This window comes from Pogoniulus pusillus, chromosome 2, assembly GCF_015220805.1.
Source record: "Pogoniulus pusillus isolate bPogPus1 chromosome 2, bPogPus1.pri, whole genome shotgun sequence".
In the NCBI taxonomy this organism is placed as follows: Eukaryota; Metazoa; Chordata; class Aves; order Piciformes; family Lybiidae; genus Pogoniulus; species Pogoniulus pusillus.
Window position 1 is genome coordinate 48,659,743 of NC_087265.1, and position 18,494 is coordinate 48,678,236.

The 18,494-nt window shown below is 54.7% G+C and overlaps 1 protein-coding gene across 6 annotated transcripts in view; it reads left to right on the plus strand.

Moving 5' to 3' along the window:
* The first annotated feature begins 3,108 nt into the window (after positions 1-3,108).
* The window catches only part of CFAP65 (cilia and flagella associated protein 65), a 40,518-nt gene continuing 25,132 nt past the window's right edge, over positions 3,109-18,494 (plus strand). For 3 of the 6 annotated variants that reach the window (XM_064164948.1, XM_064164957.1, XM_064164966.1), the window contains exons 1-12: positions 3,116-3,442; positions 5,023-5,125; positions 8,242-8,408; positions 9,543-9,742; positions 10,684-10,829; positions 12,354-12,576; positions 13,168-13,433; positions 13,686-13,886; positions 14,996-15,358; positions 16,278-16,415; positions 16,996-17,241; positions 17,835-18,059. In XM_064164948.1, coding sequence (XP_064021018.1) covers positions 3,300-3,442; positions 5,023-5,125; positions 8,242-8,408; positions 9,543-9,742; positions 10,684-10,829; positions 12,354-12,576; positions 13,168-13,433; positions 13,686-13,886; positions 14,996-15,358; positions 16,278-16,415; positions 16,996-17,241; positions 17,835-18,059 — 2,421 coding nt within the window. In that variant the 5' untranslated portion in view covers positions 3,116-3,299. Of the gene's footprint in view, positions 3,443-5,022; positions 5,126-8,241; positions 8,409-9,542; positions 9,743-10,683; positions 10,830-12,353; positions 12,577-13,167; positions 13,434-13,685; positions 13,887-14,995; positions 15,359-16,277; positions 16,416-16,995; positions 17,242-17,834; positions 18,060-18,494 lie in introns of all 6 variants that reach the window. The other 3 variants (XM_064164996.1, XM_064164985.1, XM_064164975.1) reach the window with 3 other exon arrangements.

The window sequence follows — 18,494 nt, forward strand, 5'->3', positions numbered from 1 at the left end:
GGTGGCTTAGCACCAGACTTGGTAGTTAGACAATGTCTGGGCTCAAAGATCATAAAGGCCTTTTCCAACTGAAATGATTCTGATTCTATGATCAGCTTCTCCCTAGATCTGTGGCATCCTCGGTGCCCAGGTCCCCTGTCCCCAGGCAACCCAGCTCAGGGCACAGCAGTGCTCTGCTGCTCTTACAGGAGATACCCAAACTGCTGACTCTGTCTGGGGGAGCTGTGGTCATGCAGATGGTGCAAGGGCATCCCTTGCTCCAAGTGCAACATGTGAGTCAGGGCAGGTGATGGGTGCCAGGAGCCTGCAAGGTTGATGTAACATGGAGAAGGAGAGGAATAAATATGAAGAGGAGAAATAAAGGGCAGAGAGGGAGAGAGGAGGGGAGGGCAAAGCAGGAAGGAATGCTGCCCAGTTCCCTGTCATTGCCTGGCGGGGAGAGTGGGGCAGGGGAAACAAAACACCCCAGGGGAGCTGTGCTGCCCCCAAAGCAGGCACACAGAGCTGAGTACTGAGACGCTGGTAGCTGCCAGGCCATAACTGCAGGAACCAAAGGGGCAAAGACATCTTCCAGCCAATGTACAACCTGCTTCTCTGGCAGGAGGGGAGCACAGAGAGGACCACAGGCTGGAGCCAAGCGCACTGAGGCAAGGGTGAGTTGAGCAGGGCAGGAACGGCAGGCACAGGGAGGAAAAGGAGAGAAGGAAAGCAACGAAAAAGAGAGTGCCAGGAGGGAGAGGGGGAGATGAAGGGATGCCACAGACTTAAAACGTTCACCTTGCTGGGCCATGCCAGGTTTAATTTTCAGAGTACAAGCATTAAAGTGATGGATGGGAGGCAGTCATCGCCTGCCGCGGCTGCAAGGGGCTTTGTTTAGATGCGGTTATTTATGAGGCTGCTTCTGCAGGAACCAGGCACTCATCCAGTAGTGGGGGAACAGGGGAGGGAGCACAATTGATGCTGGAGGAATTGGGGTGCTGATTTATGGCTGTTTAGCTGGATGACTCATGTTGTAAACATTGACAAATGCCATTAAAGCTGCATTTCCTTCTTGCCTCTGCCCTGGCACCGTCCTCACAGCCCTGCTCTCCACCATGCTGGTAGCTGTGTGCCTCAGAGAGGCTGCCTGACCCTCCCCAAGACCCCCATCTCTGAAGGACATCCAGGGTCCCGGGAAGATGTAGGAGTGACCTCTAGGGGTGCTGGTGCTCCATGGAGTGATACTCGGGACACCTGATGGACTTGAGCAGGCAGGGCTCCTGGCCTGAGGTCCCCTGTCCCTTTGCTGGTCTCAGCCCCCAGCGTTTTCTAGCAATGGTCACAACTTGCTACTTGTGTCACCAGTGCTCCAAGGAGCAGGGTGACACAAGTAACCTGGCCTCATTAAGGTGCCAACGCTCTCCAGCCTACTGCACACCATGTCCCCTTGTCGTCCGCCACCCCCCCCCCCCCATCCTCACCTCTTGGCCCCACAGCTTTCTCATTCACTCGTCCCATGCACCCAGGTACTTCATGGCACCCCCTTTGCCAACTCTGCTTTGCTCCTGTCTCCATGCTCTCAAACTGCCCTCATCAGCCCTCTCCCCAGGCTCTGATGCTGGACACAGCTCCAGCCCCGGAGGTGTTCAAAGGCAGTTTGGATGGGGCTGTAAGCAACCTGACCTAGTTAGAAGGTATCCTTGCCCGTGGCTGGGGAGTTGGAGCTAGAAGATCTTTAAGGTTCTTTCCACCCCAAACCATTCCATGATTCTATGACTTCTTCATTCCTGCTCCTGCCCCCTGCATGCCCTGCACTCCTCAGGCTGCCACTCACATCTCTCCATCACCCTGCCCCTGAATAGCTCCATCATCTCCCACCCTACTTCCCTGCCCCCCCATCTACACTCTGCATAACTCCATCTGCTTCCTGAATCCAAGAACTCATCACCTGCTTCCTTTGCTCCTCCATCTGCACCCCGAGGCACCCATCTGCCCCCTGCATCCCTTTGTCTGTTACCCATCTACTCCCACCCTCCTGCATCTGCCCCTGCACCCCTGAGAGCTCCTCGCTGCCCCCTGACCCCTTCATCTGCCCCTGCACCCCTAGAGCTCCCTGCCTGCCTCCTGACCCCTTCATCTGCCCCTGCACCCCCGAGAGCCCCCCGCTGCCCCCTGACCCCTTCATCTGCCCCTGCACCCCCAAGCGCTCCCCGCTGCCCCCTGACCCCTCCCGGCTGCCCCCACGCACCGCTCTGCTGCCCCCTGGCGGCCGCCGCTGGCGCCTGCTGCGCGCCCCACGCGCGGCCTGACTCTCGCCGCCGCCGCCGCTGCTGCGCCGCCAGCGCGTCCGGTCCCCACGGCAACGGGGCCCGGGGCTGCGTGGTGCGGAGCGGGCAGGACGGAGCCGAGCTGGTCGGGATTCGAGGTGGATCGGGCGGTCGGAGCTGTGTTGTGCTGCAGGGAAGCCGGACAGGGCTTGCGGGAGCTGGGCTGGCTGCACAGGCCCGGGGGCGGCGCTGGTACCGGACCCCGGCTCGTCTCCGGCGGCCCGGCAGGGTTATAACGGACGAGGCCGTGGTGCCGGGAGCCGGGCAGGCGCTGGTTGCGCGGAACGGGGGCGTGCCACAGTCTGGATGGGTTTGTAGGGTACCAGGCAAGACTATGGGCAGGGCTGTGCTATAAAGGTCCGAGGTGAGCTCTGCCGTGGGGTGGGTCACGTCCTGTGCCAAGGAGCCTGCCGAGCACATGGCCGTGGCAGCCCGGGGACGGTCCGGCCTGTGGAGCAGGGCTGGACGCGGGCGGTGAAGTGGGGACCCCCCTGCAGGGAGGGGTGCCACACGGGGCCACGGGTGGGGGCTGTGGGAGCGCACAGGTGCGGGCACGGAGGCTGCCTGGGTGCCCGAGCAGGACGCGTCCGGACTCCCCTCTTGCTTTCCAGCTGCTCGCCCGGGTGTGCGGCGAGCCCCAGGACTCCGCCTCCGCTTGCGAGCTGCGCCGAGGCTGCGTCGGGAAGGCGAGTGGAGGCGACAGAGGTGCCACGGCTGTGGGTGGGCTTACCGGCAGGGTGGGGAGAGGAGGAGGAGGAAAATACCCAACCCTTTAGCATCCCTCGTTCCGCAGCGTCTGTGGCCGGGAGGTGTCCTCTCTGGGCTCCTGGAGCAGGGCTTTTAGTGACTCCTGCCGCAGGGTGGCTCCTCCTGTCTTCTGCCAGAGCCAGAGGCTTTTAACGTAGAGAAACTACTATTTGAGTGATTCCTCCTCTCTCCCACTCAAACTGCTAATGCCCCCCTCGCAGCTCCCTAAACTGGCCTGCAAGCAAGATGATGAAGAAGAAGAAAGGCATATTCTGGGGCATTGAGGTGACCGAAACACTCAGGTGGCGTGGCTGGGAGCTGGGAAAAGAGGTGATCAAGCACCTGGTCTTGAAAAATGTCCACGAGAAAACCCAGAAGCTGAGCTACAGGTGCGTGGGAAGTTTCTTTCTCCTTCCTACTCCTCCTGCTCTCGCTGCATCTCCACCCCTCCAGCTGTATCAGTCACATTAGCACCTTTCCTGGGATTCACCTGCTCCCCTCTCCCCTTGGGCTGTGTGCTGCAGACTTCCATAGCAGGGCACAAAGCTGCTAATTCAGATGCCCAGCCCTGGTTCCTGGCAGGAGTCTTTTAAATGAAATGCCTTTTTTTTTTTTGTTGCTGTTAATTCTGTTTTGCTGATACTTCTGTCTGTGAGGCGTTTCCAGTCTAGTGAGATTTTAGCTGTGGATGTATGCCAGCCAGTCACTAGTGTCTCCTAAAAACCGTTGCTCCCAGGAGTCCTGCTGGATGCTGAACCACTCCAGCATTCCCTGTGACCTTCCCTGCTCCAAACCCCAGATATTTCTGCCAAATGTTTGGGGTTTTTTTTTCTCAGGCTACACGGTCTGGGAATGTATAGTACTGAGCAAGGAAGGGGTAGCTACTGTGAGCTGGGAATGTGTTTCCAGGACACTTGAGTTCTGCCCCTGTTGCTGCTGATTTGCTACCAAGATACCCTTGAAGGTCAGGTGTGTAGAGGGCTTCTAATTGTGGCAGTTTGGAGGTTTTGTGTCTTCATGCTCTATTTCTGCTGAGCTGGTGAGAGGCCTGGAACACAGCTCTATGAGAGGCTTCTTCCCCTGTGCTCCACACTGCTCAGGCCACACCTTGAGTGCTGTGTCCAGCTCTGGGCTCCTCAATTCAAGAGAGATGTTGAGGTGCTGGAAAGTGTCCAGAGAAGGGCAGCAAGGCTGGGGAGGGGCCTGGAGCACAGCCCTGTGAGGAGAGGCTGAGAGAGCTGGGGGTGTGCAGCCTGCAGGAGAGGAGGCTCAGGGCAGAGCTCATTGCTGTCTGCAGCTCCCTGAAGGGAGGCTGTAGCCAGGTGGGGTTGGGCTCTTCTGCCAGGCAGCCAGCAACAGAACAAGGGGATAGAGCCTCAAGCTGTGGCATGGGAAGCCTAGGCTGGATGTTAGGAGGAAGTTTTTCCTGGACAGAGTGATTGGCTTCAGACCTGCTACTAGTTCAATCATAGAACAGAATCATAGAATCATCCAGGGTTGGAAGGGACCACAAGGAGCAGCCAGTTCTAACCCCCCTGCCATGCCCAGGGACACCTTACCCTAGAGCAGGCTGCACACAGCCTCAGCCAGCCTGGCCTTAAACACCTCCAGGAATGGAGCCTCAACCACCTCCCTGGGCAACCCATTCCAGCCTCTCACCACTCTCATGCTGAACTTCCTCCTCACATCCATGTTTCCCTGAAGCCCCCTGGATGCTTTACTTGGGGAGAGTGTAGAGAAAGATGGTCTGCAGTTTCTCACTGGGGAAGGAGCAAAGGGATGAGGAGGAAGTGGAGTCTGAGAGTATGAGGTTGGTTCCAGCTACTCGGGCAAAGAAGGAACAATGTCTTGCAGCTGCTGGTAGGTTGGACTGGATGAGCCTGGAAGTCTCTTCCAACCCGTTTGATTCTGTGATCTCCACAGCTGCATGCCCTCAGACAGGATCTCTGGTTCTGGCTTTGTCCTGCAGAGCTCCTTCCACGCGCTTCTTCTGCACCGCCTTCCCGCAGCCCATCACTCTGCGCCCGGGAATGTCCTTAAGCCTGCCTGTTGTTTTCCGGCCCATTGAGAAGGTAAAGTGCCAACATCAGAACTGCTCTTGGTCTTCAGGTTGGCTTCCAGGGCAGCAGTGAGCTTCTGCCTCTCTTGTCCTCTCCGATTTGTTTTGCCGTGAATGAATGGGCCCTTAGGGAAGGTCCTGGCACAGACAGACTGGTCAGAATGGCCTCCTGCTCTGCCCGCAGCTTCATCGCCTGAGGGAGCCCTAACCCTGCCTTCTCGGCAGGGTTCTGCTACCTGTGAGAGGGATCCTCAGGCAAAACAGAATGTCCAGGTTTTCCACATTCGCTCTCACTGATTTTGTGGCAAGAAGCAAAGTGCTTGAGCTGCCCACGCGTGGTTTGATCCCTCAGCTGGGTGGGTTTGTTGCAGAACCTCGTGTTGAGAGACTCAGGCTCTGCTTTCTTACAGGGGGCTCCAAAGCCTGTAAATGGGAGGGCTATGGATTTGCTGTAAGGGGTATGGCAAGGGCCTCCTTTCTTTTATAGGGGGTGGGGGTCTTTAAGAGTTGTTTCCCACAGCAATGATTCTTTTTAACCCAGCTCCTTTGCTTGCCTTTCAGCCTACTCTGGGCATCTCTTTTGGCTCTGTGTGTTGATCTGTGGCTCTTGTCTAAAGTTGTGTATCTTTGATAGGAAGCTCAGTCTTAGAGCATGCTCACTGGGTGGAATCCCAGGACCCTGCTCTTCCAGTATCATGAGTTTCTGATGAGTGTTCAGTGTTTCCCTTATGAAATAAACTGCTGGCCCCCTTCCATGTTCTGTAAATGACATGGACAGAGGCATTGAGTGCACCCTCAGCAACTCTGCTGATGACACCAAGCTGTGTGCTGCAGCAAACAGGCTGGAGGGCAGGGATCCATCCAGAGGGACCTAGAGAGGCTGCAGAGGTGGGCACAAACCAAGCTCAGGAGGTTCAACAAGACCAAGTGCAAGATCCTGCAGCTGGGTTAAGGCAGTGCCAAGCACAACTGCAGGCTGGGCAGTGAGTGGCTGGAGAGCAGCCCTGAGGAGAGAGACTTGGGGGTGCTGCTGGAGGAGAAGCTCAGCATGAGCCAGCAGTGAGCACTTGCAGCCCAGAAAGCCAAGCAGAGCCTGGGCTGCAGCAGCAGAAGTGTGGCCAGCAGGGCCAGGGAGGTGATTCTCCCCCTCTGCTGTGCTCTGCTGAGACCTCACCTGGAGTCCTGCATCCAGTTCTGGAGCCCCTGAGACAAGAGGGCTGTGGAGATGCTGGAGAGTGTCCAGAGCAGGGCCAGGAGGATGCTGAGAGGCTGCAGCAGCTCTGCTGTGAGCACAGACTGGAAGAGTTGGGGCTGTGCAGGCTGGAGCAGAGGAGGCTCCCAGGTGACCTTCTGGTGGCCTTTCAGCATCTGAAGGGGGCTCCAAAAAAGCTGGGGAGGGACTTTTGAGGCTGTCAGGGAGTGCCAGGACTGGGGGGAATGGAGCAAAGCTGGAGGTGGGAAGAGTCAGGCTGGATGTGAGGAGGAAGTTGTTGAGCATGAGAGTGGAGAGAGGCTGGAATGGGTTGCCCAGGGAGGTGGTTGAGGCCCCATGGCTGGAGGTGTTTGAGGCCAGGCTGGCTGAAGCTGTGTGCAGCCTGCTCTAGGGTAGTGTGTCCCTGGGCATGGCAGGGGGTTGGAACTGGCTGCTCCTTGTGGTGCCTTCCAACCCTGACTGATTCTGTGATTCAGTCTGCACCACATGAATGGCCAGAGCAGGAAGCTGCTTTCCTCAGAGAGCAGTGACTGCCTCTGCTGCAGTGCCAAAGGTCTCTCCTTACCTGCCTGAGTGGTACTTGAGCGAGGTGCTGGTGGGGAAGCGTGGAAGACACAGCTATCTTGCAGTTCCTTCTGTATCAGCTGGCCAGCAGATGCCCTGGGGCTATTTATACACAGTGCTGTCAACACTGCACCTTTAAGTTGTGTTATGTGCTCAGGGCTCTAGCTGACAAAGCACTGAATCAGAGCCCAGTAGCTCTGTGCTTTGCTGTAGCTGAGCTGGGATCTCACAAGCACTGAAAGAAATCCACCTGCATTGGGAACAAATCAGGTGGAACCAATGTGGTCTTCAGCTGCTCTCTGAGGGTGTTTCTGTGTTCCCTGACAGTGAGTGGTACACCCAAGTGCTTCATTCAATGCCTGCCTTTTCTGAGTGCTTCATATGCCCTCTGTCTTGCACAGAGGCCTCCCCTGGTGCTTCTGTCACCAGCGTTTTTTCTCCCAGCACTCTCACAGAGGTAAAGGTGATACCATGCAGAGGGACCTGGACAGGCTGCAGAGCTGTGCCCAGGCCAACCTCATGACATTCAACAAGGCCAAGTGTAAGGTCTTGCACCTGGGTGGGTGCAATCCCAAGGACAGCTCCAGGCTGGGTGGGGAATGGCTGAGAGCAGCCCTGAGGAACAGGACCTGAGGGTCTGGGCTGATGAAAAGCTCCACAGGAGCCTGCAGTGTGAGTGCAGCCCAGACACAACCCTGTGCTGGGCTGCAGCAAGAGCAGTGTGGGCACAGGGCAAGGGAGGGGATTCTGTCCTTGGCTCTGCTCTCCTCAGACCCCACCTGCAGTCCTGGGGGCAGTTCTGGAGCACTCAATACAAGCAGGACATGGAACTGCTAGATCCAGTCCAGAGGAGGGCCACAAAGATGCTGAGAGGGCTGCAGCAGCTCTGCTGTGAGCACAGGCTGAGAGAGTTGGGGCTCTGCAGCCTGGAGAAGAGAAGGGTTCGAGGAGACCTTAGAGTGGCCTTCAGGTATCTGAAGGGGGCTACAGGAAGGCTGGGGAGGGACTATTGACAAGGTCTGGCAATGACAGGACAAGGGGGAAAGGGTTTAAGCTGGCAGAGAGAAGATTTAAACTGGCTGTTAGGAAGAAGTTCTTTATAGTGAGGGTGGTGAGACTCTGGCACAGATTGCCCAGGGAGGTTGTGGTTGCTCCCTCCCTGCAGGTGTTCAAGGCCAGGCTGGATGAGTCCTTGAGCAACCTGCTCTAGTGGGAGGTGTCCCTGCCTATAGCAGGGGGTTGGAACTGGATGATCCTTGAGGTCCCTTCCAACCTAAACCATTCCATGATTCTGTGTCCATGGCTGCATTACCTGCAAGGTGGAGCCCTTCTGACTGCTCTTTTCTGCACAGAGGGAGTATGAAGACAGCATCTGCTTTCAGAAGGCCGAGGGTGAATTCTCTGTCACCCTACTTGCTCTGCTGCCACGGCTCTGCCTGTCCTTCCCAGCTGCTCTCCAGTTGCCTGCCTGTGCCGTCCACAACGTCACGGAGACACCGTTCCCTGTGCGCAACCTCGGGTGAGTGAGGGGTGGCTGTGCAGATCCTCCTTCGGTTTTGTCAGGTGCTTTGGCACCTGCTTGGAGCCTCCAATGAGTTCAGCTCATCCCAGTTGTTGTTAGACCTGCTGGCTGCCTCGACGGGCAGCATAGCTCTGCTTCCTCTGAGCTCATGGTGGGAGAGGCAGCAGCAGTGTGGCCAGCAGGTTGAGTGAGGTGATTCTCCCCCTCTGCTCTGCTCTGGTGAGAGCCCAGCTGGAGTCCTGCATCCAGCTCTGGAGCCCCTGGGACAAGAGGGCTGTGGAGATGCTGGAGAGTGTCCAGAGCAGGGCCAGGAGGATGCTCAGAGGGCTGCAGCAGCTCTGCTGTGAGCACAGACTGAATGGAGCAAAGCTGGAGGTGGGGAGAGTCAGGCTGGAGGTGAAGAGGAAGTTATTGAGCATGAGAGTGGTGAGAGGCTTGAATGGGTTGCCCAGGGAGGTGGTTGAGGCCCCATGGCTGGAGGTGTTTAAGGCCAGGCTGGCTGAGGCTGTGTGCAGCCTGCTCTAGGGTGGGCACATCTTGGCACCTTGCCAGCATATGCTGAGAACCATTTGATTTAGTTGGGGCAATTAAGGAGGCAGCAATTAGAAAATAGGCAGTTAATTTTGTTTCCAGAAAGCCCCACCCAGAACTCTATAGTAATGAGTTACATTTGGGTTCTAATTGGGTGGGGAAAATCTTCCCAAGGGTGCTTCTGGGCAATTCATTTATTTAGGAGAATCAGAAGAGTTGGAATAAGTTTAGCCACATAATGGCTTTGCCTCACTTAACAGATGAAAGGCAGCCTGGAGCCCTAGGGAAAGTCTGTGCTACTCACTGCAGGGGAGTAGGAGTTTCAAGCTGTGCCTGGAGGTGTTGAAGCAAAGCCTGAATGGGGCACTTAGTGCCATGGGCTGGGTGATTGGTCAGGGCTGGGTGCTAGGTTGGACTGGATGAGCTTGGAGGTCTCTTCCAACCTGCTTGATTCTCTGATTCTGTGTGCCAGAGATTCTGCCATTCAGCAGTGGGTGCTTCCCATCCTACCCAAGTAACCCACTAGGGAAGGTCAGTCCCATGTGTGGTTGTGCAGTCAGCCAAGGGTCAGTCACTCAAAACCTTGTCTCCATGCCCTAGTGATCTGGTCACCACGTTTGCCTGGGAGACACCAAGCCCCTTCTACATGGTTCCTGACCACGGCGTGCTGGACCCAGGTGCTGAGTGCATGGTCAAGGTGGTCTTCCAACCCAAGGTGGCAGCAGGTTATGATGTGTCAGGAACATGCTGGTTGGGAAGGGAAAAGAAACACAAAAGGACAATCCAGCTGAAAGCCCTGGGTGAGTTTCTTGCATATAGCAGTGTAAGAAGTGTTTGTCATGCCTAAGTGGGACAGCATTCCACAGGGCTGTGCTCTGCGGCTGTGCTCAACAGCTGGCTCCACTCGGTGGCGAAGCCCAGGGATTGAGTGTGGTCTGGGAAATGCTCTCATGTGCTTTTGCCCCTTTGGAAGTGTGGTCAGAAGAGACTCTGGCACAGGGAGTGCCTTGGCCAAACCAGCATTTCTGGAGCCTGCTTAAGTAGAGAGGGAAAGAAACAAGAGGAATTCATTGGCACAAAGCAAAAGTCTCCAGAAAGTCCTGACTTGGTCTATGCTCAGTCTCTCCTGTCTGTCCCTGCCAGAGCCAGAGAGAGATTTCTGCAGCTCTCTGGGTACAAGCTAGGTTAAAGCAAAGGTTTTCTTAGCAAGTTTTTGCTCTGTGCTTTGTGTGGCAACTGACAAAAAGCTACAAAAGAGATGTGGAGGGACTTTTAGGCTCTGAGGGAGTGACAGGACTAGGGGGAATGGAACAAAGCTGGAGGTGGGGAGATTCAGTCTGGATGTGAGGGGGCAGTTCTTCAGCTTGAGCGTGGTGAGAGTCTGGAATGGGTTGCCCAGGGAGGTGGTTAAACACCTCCAGGCATGGGGCCTCAAGGCCAGGCTGGCTGAGGCTGTGTGCAGCCTGCTCTAGGGTAGGATGTCCCTGGGCATGGCAGGGGGGTTGGAACTGGCTGCTCCTTGTGGTCCCTCCCAACCCTGACTGATTCTATGTGACTCTGAGTCTAGTAAATTTGGGCTGGAGGGGAAATCACCCATTACAAAGCAGGGCCAGCTGTGAGAGTAGGTTCACCTTCAGAGTTAGCCGAGGTGAAGCAGAGGCTTGTCCAGTTGAGCACTGAATATCCAAGGATAGAGATTTCACCTCTCTTTCTTAACCTAGTATATGATTCCTTTCAACAGCAAAATACCCCTACCTGAGAGTGAGTGTGGCAGGGGAGGAACATGAAGGTGCACAGCCTGGAATGCTTCGGGATACACTGTGCTTTGGATCAGTGCCACTGGGGACAACTGTGGAGAAGTGTGTTGAAATCGTCAACATGTCTGTGGTATGTGGAGAGTGAGACTACTTGTGGGAAGCCTCTTGTGAGTCCCTCCCTTGGGAGGCACTATTGACAAGGTCTTGTAATGACAGGACAAGGGGTAATGGGTTTAAACTTAGAATCATAGCATCATAGAACCTGTCAGGGTTGGAAGGGACCACAAGGAGCAGCCAGTTCCAACCCCCCTGCCATGCACACAGCCTCAGCCAGCCTGGCCTCAACCACCTCCAGCCATGGGGCCTCAACCACCTCCCTGGGCAACCCATTCCAGCCTCTCACCACTCTCATGCTCAACAACTTCCTCCTCAGGTCCAGCCTGACTCTCCCCACCTCCAGCTTTGCTCCATCCTCCCCAGTCCTGTCACTACCTGAGAGCCTAAAAAGTCCCTCCCCAGCTCTTTTGTAGCCCCCTTCAGATCCTGGCAGGGCACCAGAAGGTCATCTGGAAGCCTCCTCTTCTCCAGACTGCACAGCCCCAACTGTGGGTAGCCTGCTCTAGGGTAGGGTGTCCCTGGCCATGGCAGGGGGGTTGGAACTGACTCATCCTTGTGGTCCCTCCCAACCCTGACTGATTCTGGAATTGCTCTCAAAATCAAGTGGGCTGCACCTGAGCACCACCTTCTCTGTGCCAGCTCGGCCTGTTGAAAGATGAATATGCTAAAGAGGCTGTTGACATAGGTGACAACACTTCTGACTCCTCCACAGGCTTTGCAGTTTGGGAGTGGCAAAGACATAATCATTTGTAGTACTCTTATTATGCACACTGCAGTAGTGCTCAGCATCCCCAGACAAGGATCAGGGCCTTTTTAAAAGAGTGTGATGAAGGCATCAGATGTCCAATCTTGTGTTTTTGTGAAAACAAGATCCCCAGATGAGTGGAAACTGTGGAAGGAGGGAAATAAGTTATCTGCTTGTCTGTCCCTCTGGGCACAGCAACCACTTAGGCTGCTTTGGCCCTTGTACTCTTGGCTCCTTGAGCTGTGTTTCCTGCTACCAGGGAGGCTGTAGCCAGGTGGGGTTGGTCTCTTCTGCCAGGCAAGCAACAACAGAACAAGGGGACAGAGTCTCAAGCTGTACTGGGTGAGGTCTAGGCTGGATGTTAGGAGGAAGTTCCTGGCAGAGAGAGTGATTGGCATTGGAATGGGCTGCCCAGGGAGGTGGTGGAGTCACTGTGCCTGGAGGTGTTCAGTCAAAGCCTGGCTGGGGCACTCAGTGCCATGATCTGGTTGATTGGCCAGGGCTGGGTGCTAGGTTGGGCTGGATGAGCTTGGAGCTCTCTTCCAACCTGGCTGATTCTATGATTCTGTGATTCTATTCCAACCAGCAGACTTCTGAACATACTGTGGGAGCCTGCTGCCAGCAGCACTCCAGCAGGACACAGCTGCAGAGGTTTGCACAGCATTTCTGTACTGGCCTGCAGTGGCTTTGTTGTTCTTGATGATGTTGAGCTCTGCTGAAAGCTGCAGTTCCTCACTGCCTCCTGTTCTGCGTTCAGAACAACCCTGGCTGCTATTTGGTTTTTGCTTGCAGGTTGATGCACCATGCAGGATAGAAACAGCAAAAGATCCTTGGCTTCCAGACCATGTTTTCTCCTGTGATGTGTCCCAAGGTGTTGTTCCTGCCAAAGGGAAGCTGGTCTTGTCCATACGATTTCAGCCCCAGACAGCAGGAGAGCACAGTACCAACTACTTCACTATTTCATCTGCTGGAAGCCTCCTGCAGACTGTCCTGAAGGTGGTTGGATCATGTCAAGGTACCAGAATGAAAGCTTTCCTGCTTTTCCTGGTGTCCTTCTGCTTAGCACTGCAGGGGCAGGGCTGCAGCCTGGGGAAGGACTAGGGGCTGTCACAGCCCTCAGTGGCAGACTTACCTTCTGCTGGGATCCAGGCTGTCCCTGCTGCCCTATTTGGGTTTGCTTGAGAATCATAGAATCAGGCATGGCTGGAAGGGACCACAAGGAGCAGCCAGTGCCAATCCCCTTGCCATGGGCAGGGACACCCTACCCTAGAGCAGGCTGCACACAGCCTCAGCCAGCCTGGCCTTAAACACCTCCAGCCATGGGGCCTCAACCACCTCCCTGGGCAACCCATTCCAGCCTCTCACCACGCTCAAGCTGAAGAGCTTCCTCCTGAGGTGCAGCTTGACCCTCCCCACCTCCAGCCTTGCTCCATAAGGAAGGTGTGAGGCTGTTGCAAGTGACTGCCCAGCTGTTTGCTAGGACTGATGGTTTTGCTGATGAGATAGGTCTGGTTCAGGAAGATCAGTTAAGTGCAGCAGTGGCTTGTAACATGTTGACAAACAGCTGTGACATGTCTAACATCTGTCTTGCATGTCATTGTCCTAGGTGCTTTAGTGTCTCTTCACCAACATGCTTTGGACTTTGGCCGGATCAGCCTTGGCGAAAGTTTGATGCAGACACTGAAAATCAGCAACATCTCAGATGTCCCAGCCTACTACCAATTTGATATTGATGGCAGGGGGAGTGTTTTCTCTTTGGATTGCCCTTGTGGAGTCTTGGAGGGCACAAGCACAGCAGTGCTGAAGGTGACCTTTCGACCTACTCACCCCATCAGCTATCACCGCAGAGTGGTGTGCCTTGTCCACCATCAGGTACGAGAAGCTCCTGCTCAGTTAGGTCTTTGATTAAGATTTAGCTGCACAGTTATGCACCAGTTGCCTTCAACTTTCACTCCAGCTCTAAGGAAGTTCTTGAGCCTTAGCAAGAAATAAAGTACACCACAGTCTAACATTGCAGATGCTAAGCCTTCCCCAGGCGTGCTTCCTGAAGCGTGCTGCTGGGATGGTGTGAGTCTCACAGGGCTCACAGCAGGGCAGTTTATTCTCTCTCTGGTGCTTTTCCAGGAGCCCATCTTTGTGGATTTTTTTGGTACCTGCCACTCAGACACAGCTAAGCCAGCCCTCCTTCAGGCCAGGCACCTCTCCTGGTTCCGAACCAATGCGATGAGGGGACTGACCTTCTACCCCCCTGATATCCTGAGTGTGATGCTGAAGGATGGGAAGTTGCAGGTGGATGAAAAGGGAGCCCTCATGCTGCCTCCTGAGGTATGAGTTGCTCTTCCTGGAATCTGATCTAAACTGGCCACACTGTTCCTGAGCCAGGCCAGGATGCCACTGGCTCTCTTGGCCACCTGGGCAACATGAGCCAGCAGTGTGCCCAGGTGGGCCAAGAAAGCCAATATCATCCTGGCCTGGCTCAGGAGCAGTGTGGGCAGTAGGACAAGGGATGTCCTTCTGCCCCTGTACCCAGCACTGCTCAGGCCACACCTTGAGTGCTGTGTCCAGTTCTGGGCTCCTCAGTTCAAGAGAGATGTTGAGGTGCTGGAAAGTGTCCAGAGAAGGGCAGCAAGGCTGGGGAGGGGCCTGGAGCACAGCCCTGTGAGGAGAGGCTGAGGGAGCTGGGGGTGTGCAGCCTGCAGCAGAGGAGGCTCAGGGCAGAGCTCATTGCTGTCTGTAGCTGCCTGCAGGGAGGCTGTAGCCAGGTGGGGTTGGGCTCTGCTGCCAGGCAACCAGCAACAGAAGAAGGGGACAGAATCTCAAGCTGTGTCAGGGGAGGTCTAGGCTGGATGTTGTTAGGAAGTTGTTGTCAGAGAGAGTGATTGGCATTGGAATGGGCTGCCCAGGGAGGTGGTGGAGTCTCTGTGCCTGGAGGTGTTGAAGCCAAGCCTGTCTGGGGCACTTAGTGCCATGGTCTGGTTGATTGGGCAGGGCTGGGTGCTAGGTTGGGCTGGCTGAGCTTGGAGCTCTCTTCCAACCTGGCTGATTCTATGATGCTGAGATACTCCCAGGCTGTTCTCTGTAGATATCAGGCTTCTGTTGCACAGACCAGACAGATCTAGAAGATGCCAGAGTGATTTTCTGTTAGTGTTCCAAACACACACCAGGACATCAGCACTCTTTGTTTGCTGGGTCTTACACTGAGCCATTTTCTGGGTTGAACTTGTTCTCAGCATGTTTTGCTTCGTGCAGTGTTGGAGTGAGGGCTGGCTTACAAACAGGAGCCTCCTTGAAGCCTGAACTGAGCTGTCCTGAGAACTGTTACTGAAGTGCATCTTGCATGCTTCTCTGCTTGTGAAGGCCATTGGGACTGTAGTGCCTGGTGTCTCCCAGAGGCACACTTCCCCTGCTCACACTGAGCTGTTTCCATCCTGTAGGTCCCTCAGGACAAACCTCCCAAAGAAAACTTTGAAGCCAACTCCATGACTGAATATTTCTACGATGGTGTAAGCTGCAACCTGGCTTTGTTCCCTCCTCATGTGAGTGTCAGCCCCAGGGAGCATGATTTTGGTTGCTGTGTGCCGCTCTGCAAGGCAGAACCACTCCCCCTCTGCGTGACCAACCACACCAAAGGAAATATCACTGTTGTCTGGACCCTGAGCCACGGCAGCACCTTCCAAGTGAGCCCTGAGATGTGTGACATCCCACCTTTGAAGTCTTCAGCCTTCCGTGTCCTCTTCCAGCCCACTCAGCTCAACAGCCTCTATGCAGCAGAGCTGGAAGGCTTTGCCTTCTACAAGGTTAGTAGGTATTACTCACACCAGTTTCCAGAGGGGGGTTGGCAAGCAGCTATTCACAGGGTGAAGCACTTAGAGGAGATAAAATCCAAATAGAAGCTTACACTTTGAATCCCTCAAGCTGGCATCTTCACCAACTCCTTTGGCCACCGTTTTGGCACACTTGTGGATTGACATTTCTCCTTCACCTGTGTTCTGGCAAAGGTAAGCCAGCACAGCAAGCCACAGCTCATGGCTATGGACAGTTACATCTGCTTGTACCCCCAGTGAATGTGAATAGAATAGAATAGGAATCATAGAATCTCTTCACACCCATTGCCATTGGGACCACCCAGCCCCCCACACAGGTGAGCATCCTGGGGCCCAGCCCAGCAGCAGGAAGAGGGAATGAGTTAGTGTTACTGTGGCTAAAAGACAGGCAGTGCCTGGAGCATTGCCTAGGGAGCAGAATGGCCTCCACAGGAAAGCATCACAGCAGAACTGTGAGACCAGTACAAGACAGAGCCTGGGTATGGCTGCTGGGATGGCAGCAGGGAGAGTACCTCTCACCATCTCAGGCCTTGAGCAACCTGTTCTGGTGGGAGATGTCCCTGCCTATGGTGGGGGGTTGGAACTAGATGATCTCTTCTTAGGCTTGGGTAAAGGACAGATCATTATTTTCAGTGTCTCATTGTTAAATGCTACCTTCAGCACCTTCAGGTATCCCAAACTGCATGAGGGTGTCTGTAGACCTTCCTTCCCTAAGGAGTATCACACAATAGCATCACTCATGTTTCCCATCTGGCAGTGGTCCTTCCTTCTCCCCTGAAAGAGCCAGCTCCTCAGCCCCATGGCTGCCCTGCTAATGGCTGCATGGCATCACACCTGCACCTTGTCACACTCTGCCTGCACCCACTCCCTTCTGTCCCTTGTGTGCCTGCAGGTGCTGAGACACTACAGCAACATTCAGGAGGATGCCACCATCTGTCCACCCTGGTGCCTGAGTGTCAGCCTGAGAGCACACACGTTTGAGGCAGGACGGGAGCACTTCGTCCCGCAGTACAGGCTGGATGTCCCCAAGGTGTGTAGCTGATCAGTGCTTGGCTCATTGCTGAGCTACTCAGTGTTTACCTCCCATTGCATGACCCTGAGGTGTGGCTTAGCTGCTTTCTGCTAATGTGGAGACCTGTGCTTTGGTACAGGAGTAGAATGCTTTTTTTCCTGCCTTACCATCCCAGCAACCTGGGATAACACTTGGGAGTGCCAAGTTGCACTGAACATCTCGTTGGCTCGAAAGGAAAGATGTTGGGGTCTCCTTGCTCTCTGCTAAGTGGACATAGGTACTGACAAGGGTGCTTGGTCGCCTCCCAGGAGCCTCAGATACTCTCCATGCACAGAGGGGAAGGTAGCATGGGGAATTCACACTTGTGGAAGAGAAGTGGTTGCAAGGTGGAGCAGAGGTTTCCCTGCCTCTTCCTTTGGTTTCTGTAGGACAAGAAAGTATTTCCCCTATGACATAAAGTGAGATCTGACCCTAGGAAGTAAGAATAGTCTGGAGAACCTCTTGGAAAATCTTATCAGGTAGTCCAGGATATGCAGACTGTATCTGAGCTGCCTTTCTACACACAGTGCATACAGCCCTTCTTCCTTTTCTCCCCCAGGCTTTTCCTCCTGTGGCTCCTAACACTGACACCTACTGCAGTATGCTGCTTTCCAACACAGGCACTGCTCCAATAACCTTCAGTGTGAACCAAGCTGCCTGTCCCTCTGTTTTGGTCAAGCCCTGTTCAGGACACATCATTCCAGGATGCCACAAGATTTTCTTCCTCTGCACTCACCCAGTTGACACAGTCCCTCAGCAGCTTGTCCTGCCTTTGCAGCTGAACTCTTTTCCTGGATACACCAAGGTAAGGAGAGGGAAGTAGAAGATGGTGAGCCAAGTCTTGTTCCCTTCTAGTATTTTCATATTGAATCAAAGAACCAGTCAGGGTTGGAAGGGACCACAAGGATCAGCCAGTTCCAGCTCCCATGCCATGGCCAGGGACACCCTACCCTAGATCAGGCTACCCACAGCCTCATCCACTCTGACCTTAAACACCTCCAGGAACAGGGCCTCAACCACCTCCCTGGGCAACCCATCCCAGGCTCTCACCACTCTCATGCTCAACAACTTCCTCTTCACATCCAGTCTGACTTGTGCTATGATCTCTGTTATATTTCCTAATGGTTAATTTGGATTTTTCCCTTTGGAAGCAGGAATGGGGTCAACATTGCAGGTAGAAGGTTCTTGTGGTGCCAGGCAGCCTGTACCCCTTGTTCCTTTTGGTTTCCATCTCCTGGAATGCACTGTACTATGCACAGGGCCCTCCTTGACAGTGCAACCTAATGTCCTTCATGTCCTCCTACAATGTGTTTTTAATTCTCTCTTGGAAGGAGCAGCATTTTTGCAGGGCCCTTCCAGAGGCAGCTGATGTCTGTTACTTTTCCCTTCATCCCACAGGAGGTTGCTCTCTGGAGTTGTGGGGAGTCTCTTCTGTTGCTCTTAGAAGGTGGTGGAAATCTGTACTTCAAGCCTGTCTGCATTGGGACCTCCTCTACACGAATGTATAGCATCAAAAACTGCACAAGGCTGCCCATGGCTTTCACGTGGAAGATCCGTCAGCATGGCAGGAAGGTCCTGTCTGTCAGCCCCTCTACAGGGATCCTCCAGCCCCATGAAGCCATGGTAAGTAAGGTCAGGTTGTGCTGAAGCTTTCTTTTGCACTCTACAAGACAGCTTTGGAGTGTTTAGAGCAGAAATGTGGAGGCTGCCTGAAGTCAGAGAACACTAGTCAGGGTCTTAGCTTGGGTTGCTTGCTAGCAGCTGCAGTTGTGCAGGTTCCCACCGTGTGGATTTGTCCAAACAGGAAGCTGTTGGCAGAGAGAGTGATTGGCATTGGAATGGGCTGCCCAGGGAGGTGGTGGAGTCACTGTGCTTGGAGGTGTTGAAGCCAAGCCTGGCTGGAGCACTTAGTGCCCTGGTCTGGTTGCTTGGGCAGGGCTGGGTGCTAGGTTGGGCTGGATGAGCTTGGAGCTCTCTTCCAACCTGCTTGATTCTATGATAACCATTGCAGGTGATAGGCTTGGGTCTGGTCTGGAGCTGCTGTGAGTGCTCTCCTTC